Here is a 15,419-nt window from a genome sequence, read left to right as displayed (position 1 = left end):
TGCTCAACAGCTCTTAAACATGCTCTTCGATAGCTCTTAAACATGCTCTTCAGAGGCCTCTTAAACATGCATTTTCGCCTTTCGTTAAACACGGTGCCTTATAAACTGTCATGCATTTAATATATAGGATTATTACCTTCTGTCTGTAAAGAATCTCTTTCTCTTTAGTGGCCTCTCCCTGAACTTAACAACGTTATGAACTAAAATTGCAGATGTATCCTTTAAAGAACAGTATTAAGATTTCGTCTTAAAAATAGACAATTCTTGCTCATGATTACTGAGGCATAGCTCAGAATGTCAGCTCCATTTGTTCAACAAAGTCTTTTCTGGAAACAATGAATGCTACCATGACTACCAATATGCCAATTCTGACTGTTCGTTACACATAGAGACCGGGTTATGTCGATAACCGCAGAAAATAGACAAAAACCATTATTCCAGAACATTCAATATATTTAGGGGAAATTTAGGGGCTGTATTCGAACCCAAGATTTCACTGCAAACGGAGGCAGATCAATTGAATTTGCGGTGTGAAATGATTTTGACAATTACTGCATCGTGAAGTTAATCAGTACTCTGTCAAGCGATAGATGTAACACAATTGATCAACCAAAATTAAAAGAATTAGGGGACACTCGGAATCGAACAGAGGATCTCTCGCTCTGCAGACAAATGCTTTACCACTCAGCTATGTCCCCGTTGATAAAACTGACTTCAGATAGACCAATATGAATGTGATATTCTAAATGACGTCATTTTGATAAGTCCATGAATTGTTCACTGTGCCACCATTTATTGAGTTTCTATTGTATAACTGTGATGCAATTCCTACGCTTCAAAAACAACAGATCTGATTTATTTGTTGTGTTCAAACAAACATTGACAAGCCTACAAAATGATAGCATGTTATTTATAATACGACTAAGGTTACCCATAATTGTGCTCATTATGGTCATTGTTAAATGAGGACTTAAAAAATATTTAACCCATTACTAAACAACCTTCACAAACCTAAGTCGGTTACCAGAAAATTTAGTTGATGGATGATAACCATAACAGCTAAATGATTATTACTGAGTTGACATTTATTTAACCAATAGCAACTGGTTAACTTTTCATCAAATTTTGATTAAAAAACGAAATTACATCTCCAAAAATATGCGTACAGTAAAAAACAGACTTCGTTGTGCACAATCATATCAGATGACGTCTTTAAATTGACAAGCAGACCTGCAATTTCTGTTAAAAATTAGTAAAAAAAACCTTTTCAAAAAACTTACGTTCAAAATAATTATTTCAATGAGTGAGGTGCGATACGAGCAACATAACAATAGGGGACGACAAGATCCAAAAACAGAGTAAAAGGAGCTACATAAAGCGAAACACGAGAAAGAGAGAGAACGAAAAGACAAAAAGTTAAAAGCTGAGCGAGGATTAAATTGAGAAGAGAAAAACAAAAACATAGCTGGCAGATTGCCAGAAAATAGCCACAATAGCTATTTTCGAAGATCTGCAGTCTCAAAAAGATGGCAAAAGAAACAGACCAAAAAAAAACATTTTAAAATGCTCAGCTGTTGTATTTTAAGAATGTTGCGGATTGCAGATTCTATTCTTCAGTTCGCTTCTTCAGTTAGAGTGACACACACTCATTTGACCTTATCTCGTTGAATTAAAGAAAAGACAATTTCAGAGTGAGGAAGTCAATTTTGAGATTGAGGAAGTCACATGTGACCAAAAATTTAATCACGCGAATGAAAAAAAACACTCTCGGCTGAGAGTGAGAAATGAAGTAACGCACTTAATTAATTCAATTGAATTTGCATGAACAAATCAACAAAAAGCTGATTTGGAGAGATGGTTGTGAAGTCACATGGCGGTAACAAAAATCATGTTGACGGAAAAAACCAGGAGAAGGCCAATAATAGCCTCAGCTATCTTATTGCAGCTATTAACAAGAGGATTGACAACAGAATTCGAAAAAAGTACAAGCAGAAAAACAATTACAGAAAAAAAAGCGCAAGAGAGAAAGAGAGAGAACAAATGAGAGATGAGACACAGAGAGAAAGAGAGATATGTGGGGGGAGAGAAAAGAGCGCCAGAGAGAGAAAGAGACAGAACGCAACACAGAGAGAAAGAGCTGGAGAGAGATAAATATTATAAAGCGGAACAACATATAGAACAATGTGAAAAGGCAGGAACCGAGCCAAAAAACCGAGGAAAAACTAGAGAAGAAAATGGGCGATAAGCGAGAGGGAGAAATGAGATCTAATGTAATTGTTTTTCTGCTTGTACCTTTTTAGCAAGAAAAAACAGGCGGGGAGACACACACAATCATGAAAAGAACGAGAAGGAAAAATCAACAGAGCGAAAAGATAACACGAAAACAGAAAAAATGGAAACCAAAGAAATTGAGGAAGAAAAATAAAGATAGAAGGAGGAAGGGAGAAACATAGTCCGCTAGAAAGATAGGGAGCTACTTGATTAGAGTGAGTAAAAACAAGAAGGAAGATTAAAAACTTCAGCAGAAAGCAAAACAAAGAAGAAACATACCGAAAAAGGAGAAACTAAGATAAATAGAGAACATAATAGGAAAAACAAGAAAAAATAAGCCACAAAAACAGAACCAAAAGAAAACAGAACAGAAAATACGTTGCAACAGAGAAAGACACAGAATATGAATGAAATAAAAAAAACGAATAAATGGGAAAGTGGAGAGAGAGAGAGAGAGAGAGAGAGAGGAGAGAGCACAAGAGAATCTCTGCAAAAAAGACTTGGTGACTAACAAAACAGAGATAGAAACAGATACACAAATAAGCAAGGAAAAAAATGGTTGCCACTCATAAAAGCATTCACTTTCGGCAGTAAATAAACCTTTACATATAGAGACCTTTGTCTTATGAACATATGAGTTTCTTTTACCCTTGTAGGCTAAACTAAGTTATGTACGATCTGACCATCAAAGCCAGCAAATGATCTCAAAGCTCTTAGAGAGATAGAGAGAGAGATAAAGAGAAGAGATAGAGAGAGAACAAACGTCACGCGGGAAATGATGTCAAGTGGGAGTAGTCATCAGAAAGAGTTCACTTTTTCATTTTTGTTGTGATATCAAATGTACGTAAAAAGAGCGTCCGATGAAAAAACCAGATAACCGCATTATAGCTACGGGCAATTTCCAGCTTCTAAAGTTTAAAAAAACGATTTTAATATGACCTGTATTAAATATACACAAAGATAAGACCACCGTTTTCGTACGTTCCCAAAATTTACAAAAAGAGGGGTTCGAACATGTAACCTCTGACGTTATACACGGAAGCATCAACCACTCAGCCAGGACCTTGCAATATCCTATCTAAAAATCCTTTATATTGGCAACAGAATTAATTTCGGTATAAGAGCAATCAAGATCACTCAGATATCCAGAAGCCAAGTATGAAAACTTCAATGGAGAAATGAAATCGAAAGAAGGTTCCCAAACAAAAGCAAATAATTTAATTACATTAAAACAGACTTACTATAATTCAGTTGATTAAAATTCCAAATGATACAGATCACTTGAAACAGATAGTCTGTTGCAAAAATCGTGTGAGAAATCGAATCGGTCAAGCGGACATGTTCCAGCAAGAGTAAAAGAATTTCAACAAACTTTGTCTGCAAGTATTCGAAAACCCGTAACACAAAGGGAACTTCTCCACGCCACATTACTATCCAGCCAATTTACATCACTTTTATATGAGCTATTTTCGTTCCTGAACCATTTGTGTCAACACCTTTTCGGCCATCAACACTTTTGGCATAGGTAGCTTTTCAGTCATTGATTCTTTTGGCATAAGTAGCTTTTCGGCTATTGATTCTTTTAACAATGACAGCTTCTCGATCATTGCCCTTTTTTCGAATGCATGCAAAACGCTATACAGCATGTTTAAGGGCACATTAGGAGATTAAACATGATGGTATAGGTTTTCGAGTTATATTCAATAACTTATTCAGATATATTCAAGAGCAGGAAACCCGACGCAATAAAGTAGTATGTGCATTGTAAATATTTTGCAAATAGGTTGTCTTAAAAACAAAAGGGCAAATCACTCATGTGAGAGAAATAATCTAACAAAAACGATCAAAAGGGTCAAGCGAAATAATACACAAAATTATAATTGCTTGGAACTTCGTTCGAAAGCAATAAAAAAGCAAGAATCCTACCACCTACTTGGTTATATTTGGGAAATGATGTCAAGTGGGAAATGATGTCAAGTGTCCCACCTACTTGGGAAATGATGTCAAGTGGGAGTAGTCATCAGAAAGAGTTCACTTTTTCATTTTTGTTGTGATATCAAATGTACGTAAAAAGAGCGTCCGATGAAAAAACCAGATCACCGCATTATAGCTACGGGCAATTTCCAGCTTCTAAAGTTTAAAAAAACGATTTTAATATGACCTGTATTAAATATACACAAAGATAAGACCACCGTTTTCGTACGTTCCCAAAATTTACAAAAAGAGGGGTTCGAACATGTAACCTCTGACGTTATACACGGAAGCATCAACCACTCAGCCAGGACCTTGCAATATCCTATCTAAAAATCCTTTATATTGGCAACAGAATTAATTTCGGTATAAGAGCAATCAAGATCACTCAGATATCCAGAAGCCAAGTATGAAAACTTCAATGGAGAAATGAAATCGAAAGAAGGTTCCCAAAAAAAAGCAAATAATTTAATTACATTAAAACAGACTTACTATAATTCAGTTGATTAAAATTCCAAATGATACAGATCACTTGAAACAGATAGTCTGTTGCAAAAATCGTGTGAGAAATCAAATCGGTCAAGCGGACATGTTCCAGCAAGAGTAAAAGAATTTCAACAAACTTTGTCTGCAAGTATTCGAAAACCCGTAACACAAAGGGAACTTCTCCACGCCACATTACTATCCAGCCAATTTACATCACTTTTATATGAGCTATTTTCGTTCCTGAACCATTTGTGTCAACACCTTTTCGGCCATCAACACTTTTGGCATAGGTAGCTTTTCAGTCATTGATTCTTTTGGCATAAGTAGCTTTTCGGCTATTGATTCTTTTAACAATGACAGCTTCTCGATCATTGCCCTTTTTTCGAATGCATGCAAAACGCTATACAGCATGTTTAAGGGCACATTAGGAGCTTAAACATGATGGTATAGGTCTCCGAGTTATATTCAATAACTTATTCAGATATATTCAAGAGCAGGAAACCCGACGCAATAAAGTAGTATGTGCATTGTAAATATTTCGCAAATAAGTTGTCCTAAGAACAAAAGGGCAAATCACTCATGTGAGAGAAATAATCTAACAAAAACGATCAAAAGGGTCAAGCGAAATAATACACAAAATTATAATTGCTTGAAACTTCGTTCGAAAGCAATTAAAAAGCAAGAATCATACCACCTACTTGGTTATATTTGTAAGCAGCTATAGACTACTGGAATAGCAACAAAATATATGTGCGTAAAACTCACTGAACTTGCAAAACTTGTCGAATTCTACACGAATTGCAGCCACGTAGTTTTAAGCGGAACCTATCCTGTTGTTCCAAAAACGGGTGTCACATTTTTCGTTGAAATATGGAAAAAAAATTCGATTTATCCTCACAAGGGTTGATCTGACAAGATCAAACAAAATAACTCTTCATTTCCTCCAAAATTCGAATGGGTAAACTAAAAAAACAAAACCCAATAGCTTCGGAGAATGACAGTCGGGGCGTAAATGGTTTTTTATGGGTGCAAAAATATCAGACGAAGGTAGGGCTCAAACCCCGACCTCCTGAGTTCGATTCCTTCACCTCGACAGAGTCATTAACCACTCGGCTATCAGGGCCTTTTCATAGTTTCTCTAGCAATCTGCTTTGTTTGACCAACAAACTTTAATCAACACCTGTTGCGATAATAGCAGTTAAATAAACTTCCAGTGTAATAAATTTTAATGCCTGATCGACACTGGAAAAAGTTTATCACACCCTTTTATCGCCACTGTTACTAAGTAAACAGTGGCGATAAACTCGTAGTCTAATGATGGAAACAGTTTGATGAACTTGTAGTCCAAAATAACTTGAGTGGTGTGTGTGGTGTATGTGCGTGGATGCGTGTGTGCATGTGCACATGTGTGCGTGCGTGTGTGTGTGGGCGTGCGTGCATGTGTGTGCGTGCGTGTGAGAGTGTGTGTGTGGATGTAAGTGTCTGTGTGTGTTTGTGTGTGTGTGTGTAAGTATGTGTGCGTGCGTGTTTTTGTGTGCGTTTGTGTCTGTAAGTGTGTGTGTGTGCTGTGTGTGTATGTGTATGTGGGAGAGGGGTCATGAGGACAAAACGAAGAACAGATCCGAAGAAATTTCACTTACCTTTGAAAACGAAATTGTCCACAAAAAAAAGAAAAACCAATCAAACTGTGTTCAATTTCGAAATGATCGCGACCAGGTGTCAAAAAAATTACTACAAGTTTATTATCGCCCTCGAAGTTATCATAAAACCTCGGCTTCGCCTCAGAGTTTGATAACTTCTCGGTGGCGATAACAACCATATGGTAGTATCCATTATTTCGGGGTGAGAACCATTGAATTTAAGTGAAAAATCAGAAGTGCGTGAAAAGTCACTTGAGAAGTCAAAAAATATTCTGGAAGAAAAACACAAACACGGTCAGGCGAATCTGCATAAAAAGGACACACATAGTTGCTTCTCATAAACCAACTAACGTCGGATGAATTGCTCTCGGACGACAGGCAGGGCAATTTAATTTAAAGGGAGTGTAGCTTAGAATTTACTTGGGTGCAAAACTTTGACCTGATAGGGGTTCGACCCCACAACCTCCATATAGCAATCCGACATCTTCACCACTACGCCACAGCGGCGTTGTTAGTCAACCCCTGACAATAACTTTGAAAATACAAACAAAGTTAATTTCAGAATAAGAGCAATTGAAATCACTCAAAATGAAGAATTGAAGCGTTAAAAAGTCACTGAAGAGGTCATCGAATTTTCTAGAACAAAAGCGCAAAACTGTCAAGCGAACATTTTGCATTAAGAAAAGACCAACAGGTTTGCAATAATTGCTTCAAAATTCTTTCGATACCAATTAAAAACTCAATTTTCCTTAGATTTTAGAAAAAAAACTGACTGAAATGAAATTAGAAAAAATAGAATATGTGAAATGCAATCAACTTCTTTTTACAGATAATAATTAAAATTAAGATTCCAATGTGCGAATAAAGCAAAAACAACATTTTTGACAACATATTATTGTTTTTGTCACTCGTTTTCTCAAACAAAGCAAGCGTATGCAATATCTCAAATCTGAAATAAACGCATCCAGCGGCCATTTCTGGATTCATCCAGCTATGTTTTGTTGCCTTTATAAAACCTGTAAAATTGAAAAAAAGAAAAACTGTGGCCAATGAAGGCCCTTGTAATATCACTGATGATAGTTATGGAGTATACGTGCGTCTAACGAGCTTCGAGATGGTATCACTTTTAATTATGGAAGCAAAAATCGGCTGTTGAACAAATCGAGCCTTGCGTTAACAATTACTTCCTGTTAACAATTACTTCCTTTTTTCTAAATGATGCAATTTTATAACAACTAGAATGATAGGGTCATAGACCCAACAGCTTCAGAATAAATTAATGAATTATTATGGTAAATACGATAAATTTGAAAAAAAGGTGTAACCAGGCCTGGACCAATTAGTCAAACAAGGAGCAAAAAGTCGCTATAGTTTCTCGGACTCGGAAAATCAACCAAAGATGAACAAGATGTCGCTGATTTAAGATTTAATGGCTTAAAATGAAAATTAGGGTCTCTAAAACATTGTCTTAAAGTTAGAGTCTTTAGTAATTACATTAAGATGTTTAACGACAACCATTACTTCGTTAATTAAGATAAACCAAACTCGATTTGTTCCAACCCCACTTAGAGGGGGAGGAAATAAATGCTCAAATCGCGTTTTGAGAGAAAAAAAAAGCGGCCAAGCGAAAAATCTGCATGAAAAAGACACACGTTTACAATAATTGCTTCTCATTCGAGAGCAATTAAAAACCGAGGGCAAAAGGGACAAAGGAGCCCCTATGGAGGGGAAAATGGGAATTTTGAAAATTTGTATCATCACAAAGAAGACAAAAGTTTGTGCACCTCATAGTCGAAACAGTTAGTCTGATCTGTATAATTTTGATTTAGCTCTAGAAAGAAATCTTCTGTATCTGGCAAGCCCAACTCGTCCTTGCGAAAACGCAACCTCATCTTCGATCTTTCTCCACGATTACCAGTTATACAATTAATTTATCCGATTACCAGTACACTTCAATTTATTGCCTTATACAAGAACCGATTGATGCATGTTGCAGTTTTCAATTCAGCGTCAAATGCACGCTGAAATACAACTAACATAGACCCCAGGTCTAGGTACATACTTATGAAAAGACAATGCTCGACTCATTTGAGCAATGAAAAGATTTTAGCTGGACTTTAAGACATTCTGGACTTGAGCTCGACTCAGATTTTTCACAAAAAGACTTTAGCTCGACCTAATATTGGGGCTGGACTTAAGCTCGACACAATGTTTGTTAAAGTCTTTTCATGGGTCCATCATTGGTCTTTTCATAAGTCTGCTTTTTTGCCATTAAAATTGTCCGTGCAATAATGCATATAATGTAGTCACCGTGTATGCTCCTTCATTTTTTACGATTCAGAAGAACCACTAATTCTTTAAAAACCTGAATTAGTTTTAAAAAAAGAAAGTTCATAATTTTGAGGGGAAAACAAACCGAATAAAGCCGAAATTTTGTCATGGCTAATGGGACCAGGACCAATAGACTTAGTCTTGCTTCGGCTCTGCTTCTGTATGTACAGAAGCAAAACTGAAAAATTTAGGATTTTGAAAAAAAACAGACATATGAAAAGACAAATGGTGGCAGAGACAATGCTTCAGGTTTTTAGGGAATTAGTGCTTCTGATCGTTGGTTATGAAATGACTAATGGTGAACCCATGAAAAGACCTTGGCTGGACTTTCTTCATTATGAAAAGACTTAAGCTCGACCCATGAAAAGGTATTAGCTCGACTTAAACTAGGAAGCTCGACCGTGTAATTATAGTCAATTTGCCCCCCCTTACTAGACTTTTAAAGTCTTTTTATAAGTTGAGGCCTAGGCCTGGGACACACTGTGACTTAAATTGCTCGCAGCAATAATATTCTTTAATTGAAAAATAGAGCACGCACATATGTTATAAATAGATCGAAATTGTCACACATGCCTTCTTGGAACAAACGAGAGCTGTCTCCAATTTAAGCACATTTTTTTGAAAATTCCGAAATGTAAACATAGCCGGCAGATTGCCGGAAAATAGCCGCGATAGACGCTCGTGGCCTGCCATGAATTGAAACACCTAAAGAAATAAGATAGACAGATCGACCACCAGTCCTTTAATAGACCACAAGACTTTTTGGGTTAGCTTCGGACTGTCAATTTTTTGACACATACGTTCTATAAGGAAAAAGCCCTTAAATAGCTATTTCAAAATTGATATTCGAAATCAAAAACTCAAGACTAATAATCACGAATTAGGGCATACAAGATTGGCACTACTTAGATGCACACTATTAACTAGTAAATCTTCATAAAAAATAAAAGTTCCATAAGTGAGTTCAGAAGTCATTTTTTTGAGTGAGGTAAGTCACGCAATTGACCTAAAAGCAGAAACGACGTCACGTACATAAATTTTAACTGCAAAGCAATAGAAGTCACTGAAGTCAATTCCAAGAAGTCAATTCCAAGAAGTCAGGTCGTAAGAATCATCGATGGAGACGACGAATTAAAAAAACATAGCAGGACAAGTCCTGACGTACAATTCAAAGAATTTTCATTGACTAAATAGAAAAACTAGACCTAGAATGGACTATTAGTGAATTGAGAAAACCATTTTTAAAAAAATCATTAAAAAAATAAGAAAAAAACAGAAAATCAATGTCAAAATGCCGCATGTGAACAAAAAAAACCACTAGCGAGAAATGAAAATTTAATTCAAACAAAAAACTAGGCCTAGAATGAGCTGTGAATGGATTGGAAAAACCATTTAGAAAAAAATCCGATCCAAAAAATCGAAAAAACAGTAAAAATCAGAGTGAAATTGCCGCATGTGAACAAAAAACCACTACCGAGAAACCGAATTTTTGTTCAAACACCATTTTCTCACTCTACTTTAAAATTAGAGCGAAAAAAATTCACGCCGCAAAACCACTCGCTTTTTCGCTTTATTTCCTGTTTCGGCGTGACCAAAATCACTACTCCAATTTGACATCAAAAATCATGAAAATGTGTGAACAGATCTTAAAAACATAGCCGGAAGAATTCCGGAAACGACTCGAAGTAGAAATCCTACTATTCTCAGTAATCAGATGCATCAACAGCATATTATCAATCGACAGACAGTGTAACCAATTCACAAAGAAAAGACTGGAGAACTGGAAACTTGACAAAGGACAAAATCAAAAAAACATATTCTCTAAAAATCCAAACAAAATTCTCTACAAAAAGATAACATGCAGCTTTCCATCCATAACTCATAGAAATCAATTAGTTATATATTTGGCTAGATCAATCGCCCACCTAGTACTTGCAGAGAAACGTTAAACAACAAACTAAAAAAAGACTAAGAAAAACTGTTTAACGAATTAGAGATTTGTATAATTCGTTTAAACGAAAATTTCCCCGCTAAGCCTTCAAGTGCAAATTCACAGTATCGACACCTACAAAAATGCTCCTTATTGAGAAAAATTTACCAACAAAAAACATTAAATTGGAAGAAATAGGCAATAAACTTAGAAAAAAGACAAAAAGTGGCCAAAATTTGCCCTGATTTACTCGATTTTCTTTAACAAAAACAACTCGAAACTAATATCAATAAAAATGAAAGACATCCAAAAGAGCAACAACAACTGACTTCCACTAGAAAACTCCCCAAATGCTATCAAAGTTTGAGGAAGAATTGAAACGACATTTAAAACCAAATTGAACAAATAAAAAACGAGAAAAAGTAAGGTGTTTTTTTTAAAATTTACAAGAAAAAATAAAGCCACATAAAGTTACTTTGAGCAAATAGAGCAATGAAATGCTCGCGAAAAAATGAGCAAGTCATAACAAGCTAAAGAGATTGTCTACCATTTAAAAAAAACGAAAAACGAATTCCTAATTTTTCTGTAATTTTTCTTCAGAAAAAATGTTTCATAAAAACAAAATTATAATCAATTTGTATCCCTGATGATCCTTGAGTAACGAGCTTCTATACAAATTGCACTTAAAGCAGTAAAACAAAAAAAAGCCAAAATACATTAAATTTCGTCGAAAAATCAGCAAAACTGATCAAAAACCTCCAAATTTGCATAAAACTCAAATTAACTACTCGAAACCTTCAATTCCTATCAGAATGAGCCCAAATCCAATACAATATCATAACCAAAGCTCATAAACAAGAAAAATTGCAAAAAACTGCTTTTAAAAGCCGCACGTGAACAAAAAAATTTCGCTCGCTCAGAGAAAACTTTTTTACACATCAATTTCTCGCTCTCTCAAAAACAGCGGTATGAACAAAAAACCACTCTCTTTTCGCTCCGCTCTTCACTTTTGTTCAGCAACCAAATCACTCCAATTTTTTTCACGCGTTTCATTTCCCGCTTTAAAATTCACTCCAATAAAATTGATTAAAAAAAAGGACTTCTCCAATACTCCTCTTCGAGTCGTAAAAAAGACAGCGCCCCAATACAATTCAAATTCTTTGAATTGTAAAAATTCTTTGAATTGTAAAAAAAAACCACGATGTCCCCAATAATAGCCGCTATCGCTTCGCGGCTATTAATAAATGATCTGCTAAGTCTTAATATCTTAGTCTACATCTTAGCAATAGAGTTGAAGTCAGTGGCTGCTTCCTGCCACCTATCTGGCCTTCCAGCAGCCGAGGAGGACAAAAGATCACCCGTGTTGAGTAATATTTGCTGTACTATGTTGTCATGCACTGCACCATCGCTTCGACCGAGAGAAGAATTGAGCACAAAGTCAGGAGGCGCCACTGCATCCACAGCTGAGATGAGGTTCTTCTTCATTGATTCACACAGACACTCAATTCTGATCTACGCAACAATGAGAAATATGATAAGAATTATAGGTTAGTAAAATAACGTATTGTTCAATTTTATATGTTAAGTTACGAACGTATCTAAAGATCGAAAAAAAATGATCAAAGAAAACAACTTGAATATCACCAAGATGTATTATTTTCGTGGATAAATCAATTGTGACAAATTCCGGTTACTGGCATCAAATGAGTTTTCAATTCGATGCAAATTAAATTATGAAATGAATTAATGGTACGTCAAGACTAAACAAGTCTTAAAGTAATTTCAATCTTATATGACGCCTCAATTTCACCTGATTGTCTTGCTTAATTAAGTTCATTAATTGTCTTCCTTATGAAATGTTTAGGTGTTAACAATTTCTGACCTTCATGTTAATAATTTAATACCAAGAATGCTCTAAAATTAACATACTTCTATCCGATACATTCAATTAAAGTCTTTCATCACACCTGAAGTTTGCTTAGATCTCTTTCATGTAGCACCCCTGCGTCGTACAAATAGGAAGAGTTCTCGTACAACGTCTGCACAGCAAACAGTTGTCCCATAGTGGCCAGAAATGCCTGCTCTGGACATTTCTCCAACGTTTCCAGCCACTTTATGTACCACTGATAGGCTATTGCGTTAACCACTGCTCTCGCAAGATCTTAATTATGGAAATATTGCCAGTTTTCCCTATTTCGATTCCCTTTTTCAAGAAAAAGGTTTTTTAAAAATGAATGAAATCCTGGTTCGCGACCTATCATAGTTATTATTCTCGAGTTCAGCTCGAATCGCTCTCGCTACCTTCTATGAAAAATCTGTTCAGTTATTTCTCCTGTTCTCGCTCTCAAAATTCCAATCCTCGCATAATTCAGTGTAAATGCAGAAAAAATTATCTGACGAACTGCAATTCACTTTAGCTCAATCTACTTAGTAAATGAGGGGGAAAACAATCAACTATTGTCGAGATCAAAATTCGCATAAAAACGCATTCTTTTCCATGGTTTTCATCTATCAGTTCTACAGGGAAAATTGACACCACATTCCTAATTTTGAATGATTGTTATGATGAGTGGAGATCTTCATCATCACGAAGGCCAGACAACGCATAGCTCTCTGGATATCAGACTCCGATTCCAAGTTACCGACCAACTTCAGAAACGGTTCCATTTTTTCGCTCAATTCGAAATCGAACAGCTTCACAACTCCCGTCTGTTTGAATGTGCCGAGAACGTAGTTAACCAACTGTTGAATCAACACGTTATTATCTCCCTCGTACGTGAGTTGAGGATCGTTGTCTTGTCGAAGTTTTCCGAAGTTAGAATGGGCAAGGAACCCGTGCCCTGAAATGATTCACTTTTCACATCCAATCTGTACTTGTTAAAACTAATTTTACAGTTTATGTGTGGCAAAGTTTGCTCTAGATTGACTGGCCAGGTACCACTCTATTGTAGCCTGCTTCATACAGTCGAGGAGTACGCGTGCTGGGGATAATAAGAAACTGGACAATAATATAGTTGCATTCCAAGACTCAGTTTTCCTAGTCGAGTAAATTAGGGGATTTGTAGGCTAGAACCCGTATCCGCTGGCTGAATCAAGGAACTCAGTCTACCGACATTCTACCAGTCCATCAAAAATGATCAATTGAAAAACACGAGTGTTAGAAAACGACTAGAAGACAAAAAAACAAAAACCAACTAACTTCAAGCTAACCAAGCGAATTGCTCTCAAACGCCCGGTGAGCAGTTGGCTAACCCGGTTAGTAGCAAGCTGTGGCTTAGGGATGCTAGCATTAGGGCGGGGGTTGACCGAAATGTGTTTGTGTGTGTGTGTGTGTGTGTGTGTTGGGGGGGGGGAGGTAGGGGTGGGGGTCAAGCAATGGGGGCAGGGTTGCGAAGGGTCGGTTATGTCCACCATTCACATCATGAACATAACCGACTAACGTCTAGCGAATTGCTCTCAAACGACCGGCGAGCAGTTGGCTTCGTCAGTAGCTAGGCACCGTTTAGTGAGGCTAGCTTTAGCTCATATGAAGGGGCGTAAGTGAGCGCGGCAAGGGGGGTACACCGGCGGGTTGGCAACATTGGGGGGGAAGCAATCACTAAGAACCGCCCTTCGCACCATAAGTATAAGTCTCCGACACAGATTCTGTGAACCGCATACTTTAAGACTAGTGAGCTGAAAGGCTCTAAGAGCACTTAATGCTCGCTGGGAGCTGTTTGTTTATCCCGTTTTTGAGGGCAAAAAGTCAAATGCGTCAGACGAACAATTGGTCCAGCGAAAAACTGCATAAGACCGACAGGACTAATATAATTGCTACAAACTTCGTTTGAGAGCAATTAAAAATGTCTCCTCAAAACAGTTTTGATGAATCGCATCCTTAGAATAAAGTAAAGCTTAGGGATCTAAGAGAATTTAATGCCCTCCGAGCCCTACCTGTTTATTTTGTTTTTGAGGACGAAAAGTCAAATGCGTCAGACGAAAAATGGGTCAAGCAAAAAATGGCATTAAAAAAGACCACAGGGCTTATTAATTACTAAAAACTTCGTTTCAGAGCAATTAAAAACCGATACAACATTGAAGCAAAACTTGATTTAAGCATTAGGTAACTAATGGCCTAGATACACCACTTTCTTAATTTCACATTGCAGTTTTAAAGAACTAAAGCAAAATAAATATGAGTTAAATGAGGAAAACTGATAAATCCGTCCAAAAAAACTTACCAAGAGATAAAAGTTTCTTTGAATGAATGGCCGACAACGCAATAAACATAGGGACCGCGGTAATAGGAAAAAAATTAATCATCGAAGATTAAAAGTATGTGAACAATTTTTGAAAACATTTTACAAATAGCGACATCCCAATAACTGTTTACCAGGCCTTTCCAAGCCATTTGTGTTCAATTAAGTGCTACCCACATTACAGATGTAATATTAATAAACAACAGAGCGAAAAACCCAAAAAATAGTTAAGAACTCATAATTATATATAAGGAACAAAACGCAGATCAAACATTCAACATTTCTCAACTCTTAGCAACTAAAACCAGAAAGGTTATTTGATCAACAGTTTTACTAGACAAATTATTCTGAAAAGCGCCAAAAAATAACCACCCAGAAGATCTGTCAAGAGAACTGGTGCTTGTCAAAAAAGCTGCTTCGCAATGCATCACGAGGACAATTTGTGCTACCTTAGCGAAAAAAATTTCACACATACTATTTCTCTTTGCCTCAGAATAATGCATGAGCAGAAACCACAACTTCTCTTTCTCATATTTGTTCAGCAAAATGACC

The 15,419-nt window shown here is 36.5% G+C and overlaps 1 protein-coding gene and 1 non-coding gene across 2 annotated transcripts in view; both read right to left on the bottom strand.

The window, feature by feature from the left end:
- Nucleotides 1-626: 626 nt before the first annotated feature.
- On the bottom strand, nt 627-698 carry Trnac-gca (transfer RNA cysteine (anticodon GCA)). The gene has a single exon. It is a non-coding gene; the product is annotated as a tRNA-Cys (tRNA).
- The window catches only part of LOC142337447 (peroxisomal acyl-coenzyme A oxidase 3-like), an 88,605-nt gene continuing 73,821 nt past the window's right edge, over nt 636-15,419 (bottom strand). Inside the window, exons 8-11 of the mRNA XM_075386675.1 lie at nt 13,175-13,469; nt 12,597-12,792; nt 11,948-12,141; nt 636-688 (exon numbers count right to left, since the gene is read on the bottom strand). Coding sequence (XP_075242790.1) covers nt 685-688; nt 11,948-12,141; nt 12,597-12,792; nt 13,175-13,469 — 689 coding nt within the window. The 3' untranslated portion in view covers nt 636-684. The remainder of the gene's footprint in view (nt 689-11,947; nt 12,142-12,596; nt 12,793-13,174; nt 13,470-15,419) is intronic.

Source organism: Convolutriloba macropyga, chromosome 4 (genome assembly GCF_964194025.1).
Source record: "Convolutriloba macropyga chromosome 4, txConMacr16.3, whole genome shotgun sequence".
In the NCBI taxonomy this organism is placed as follows: domain Eukaryota; kingdom Metazoa; phylum Xenacoelomorpha; order Acoela; family Convolutidae; genus Convolutriloba; species Convolutriloba macropyga.
The sequence above is the reverse complement of the archived record's forward strand: the minus strand, read 5'-3'. Positions and strand labels throughout refer to the sequence as shown.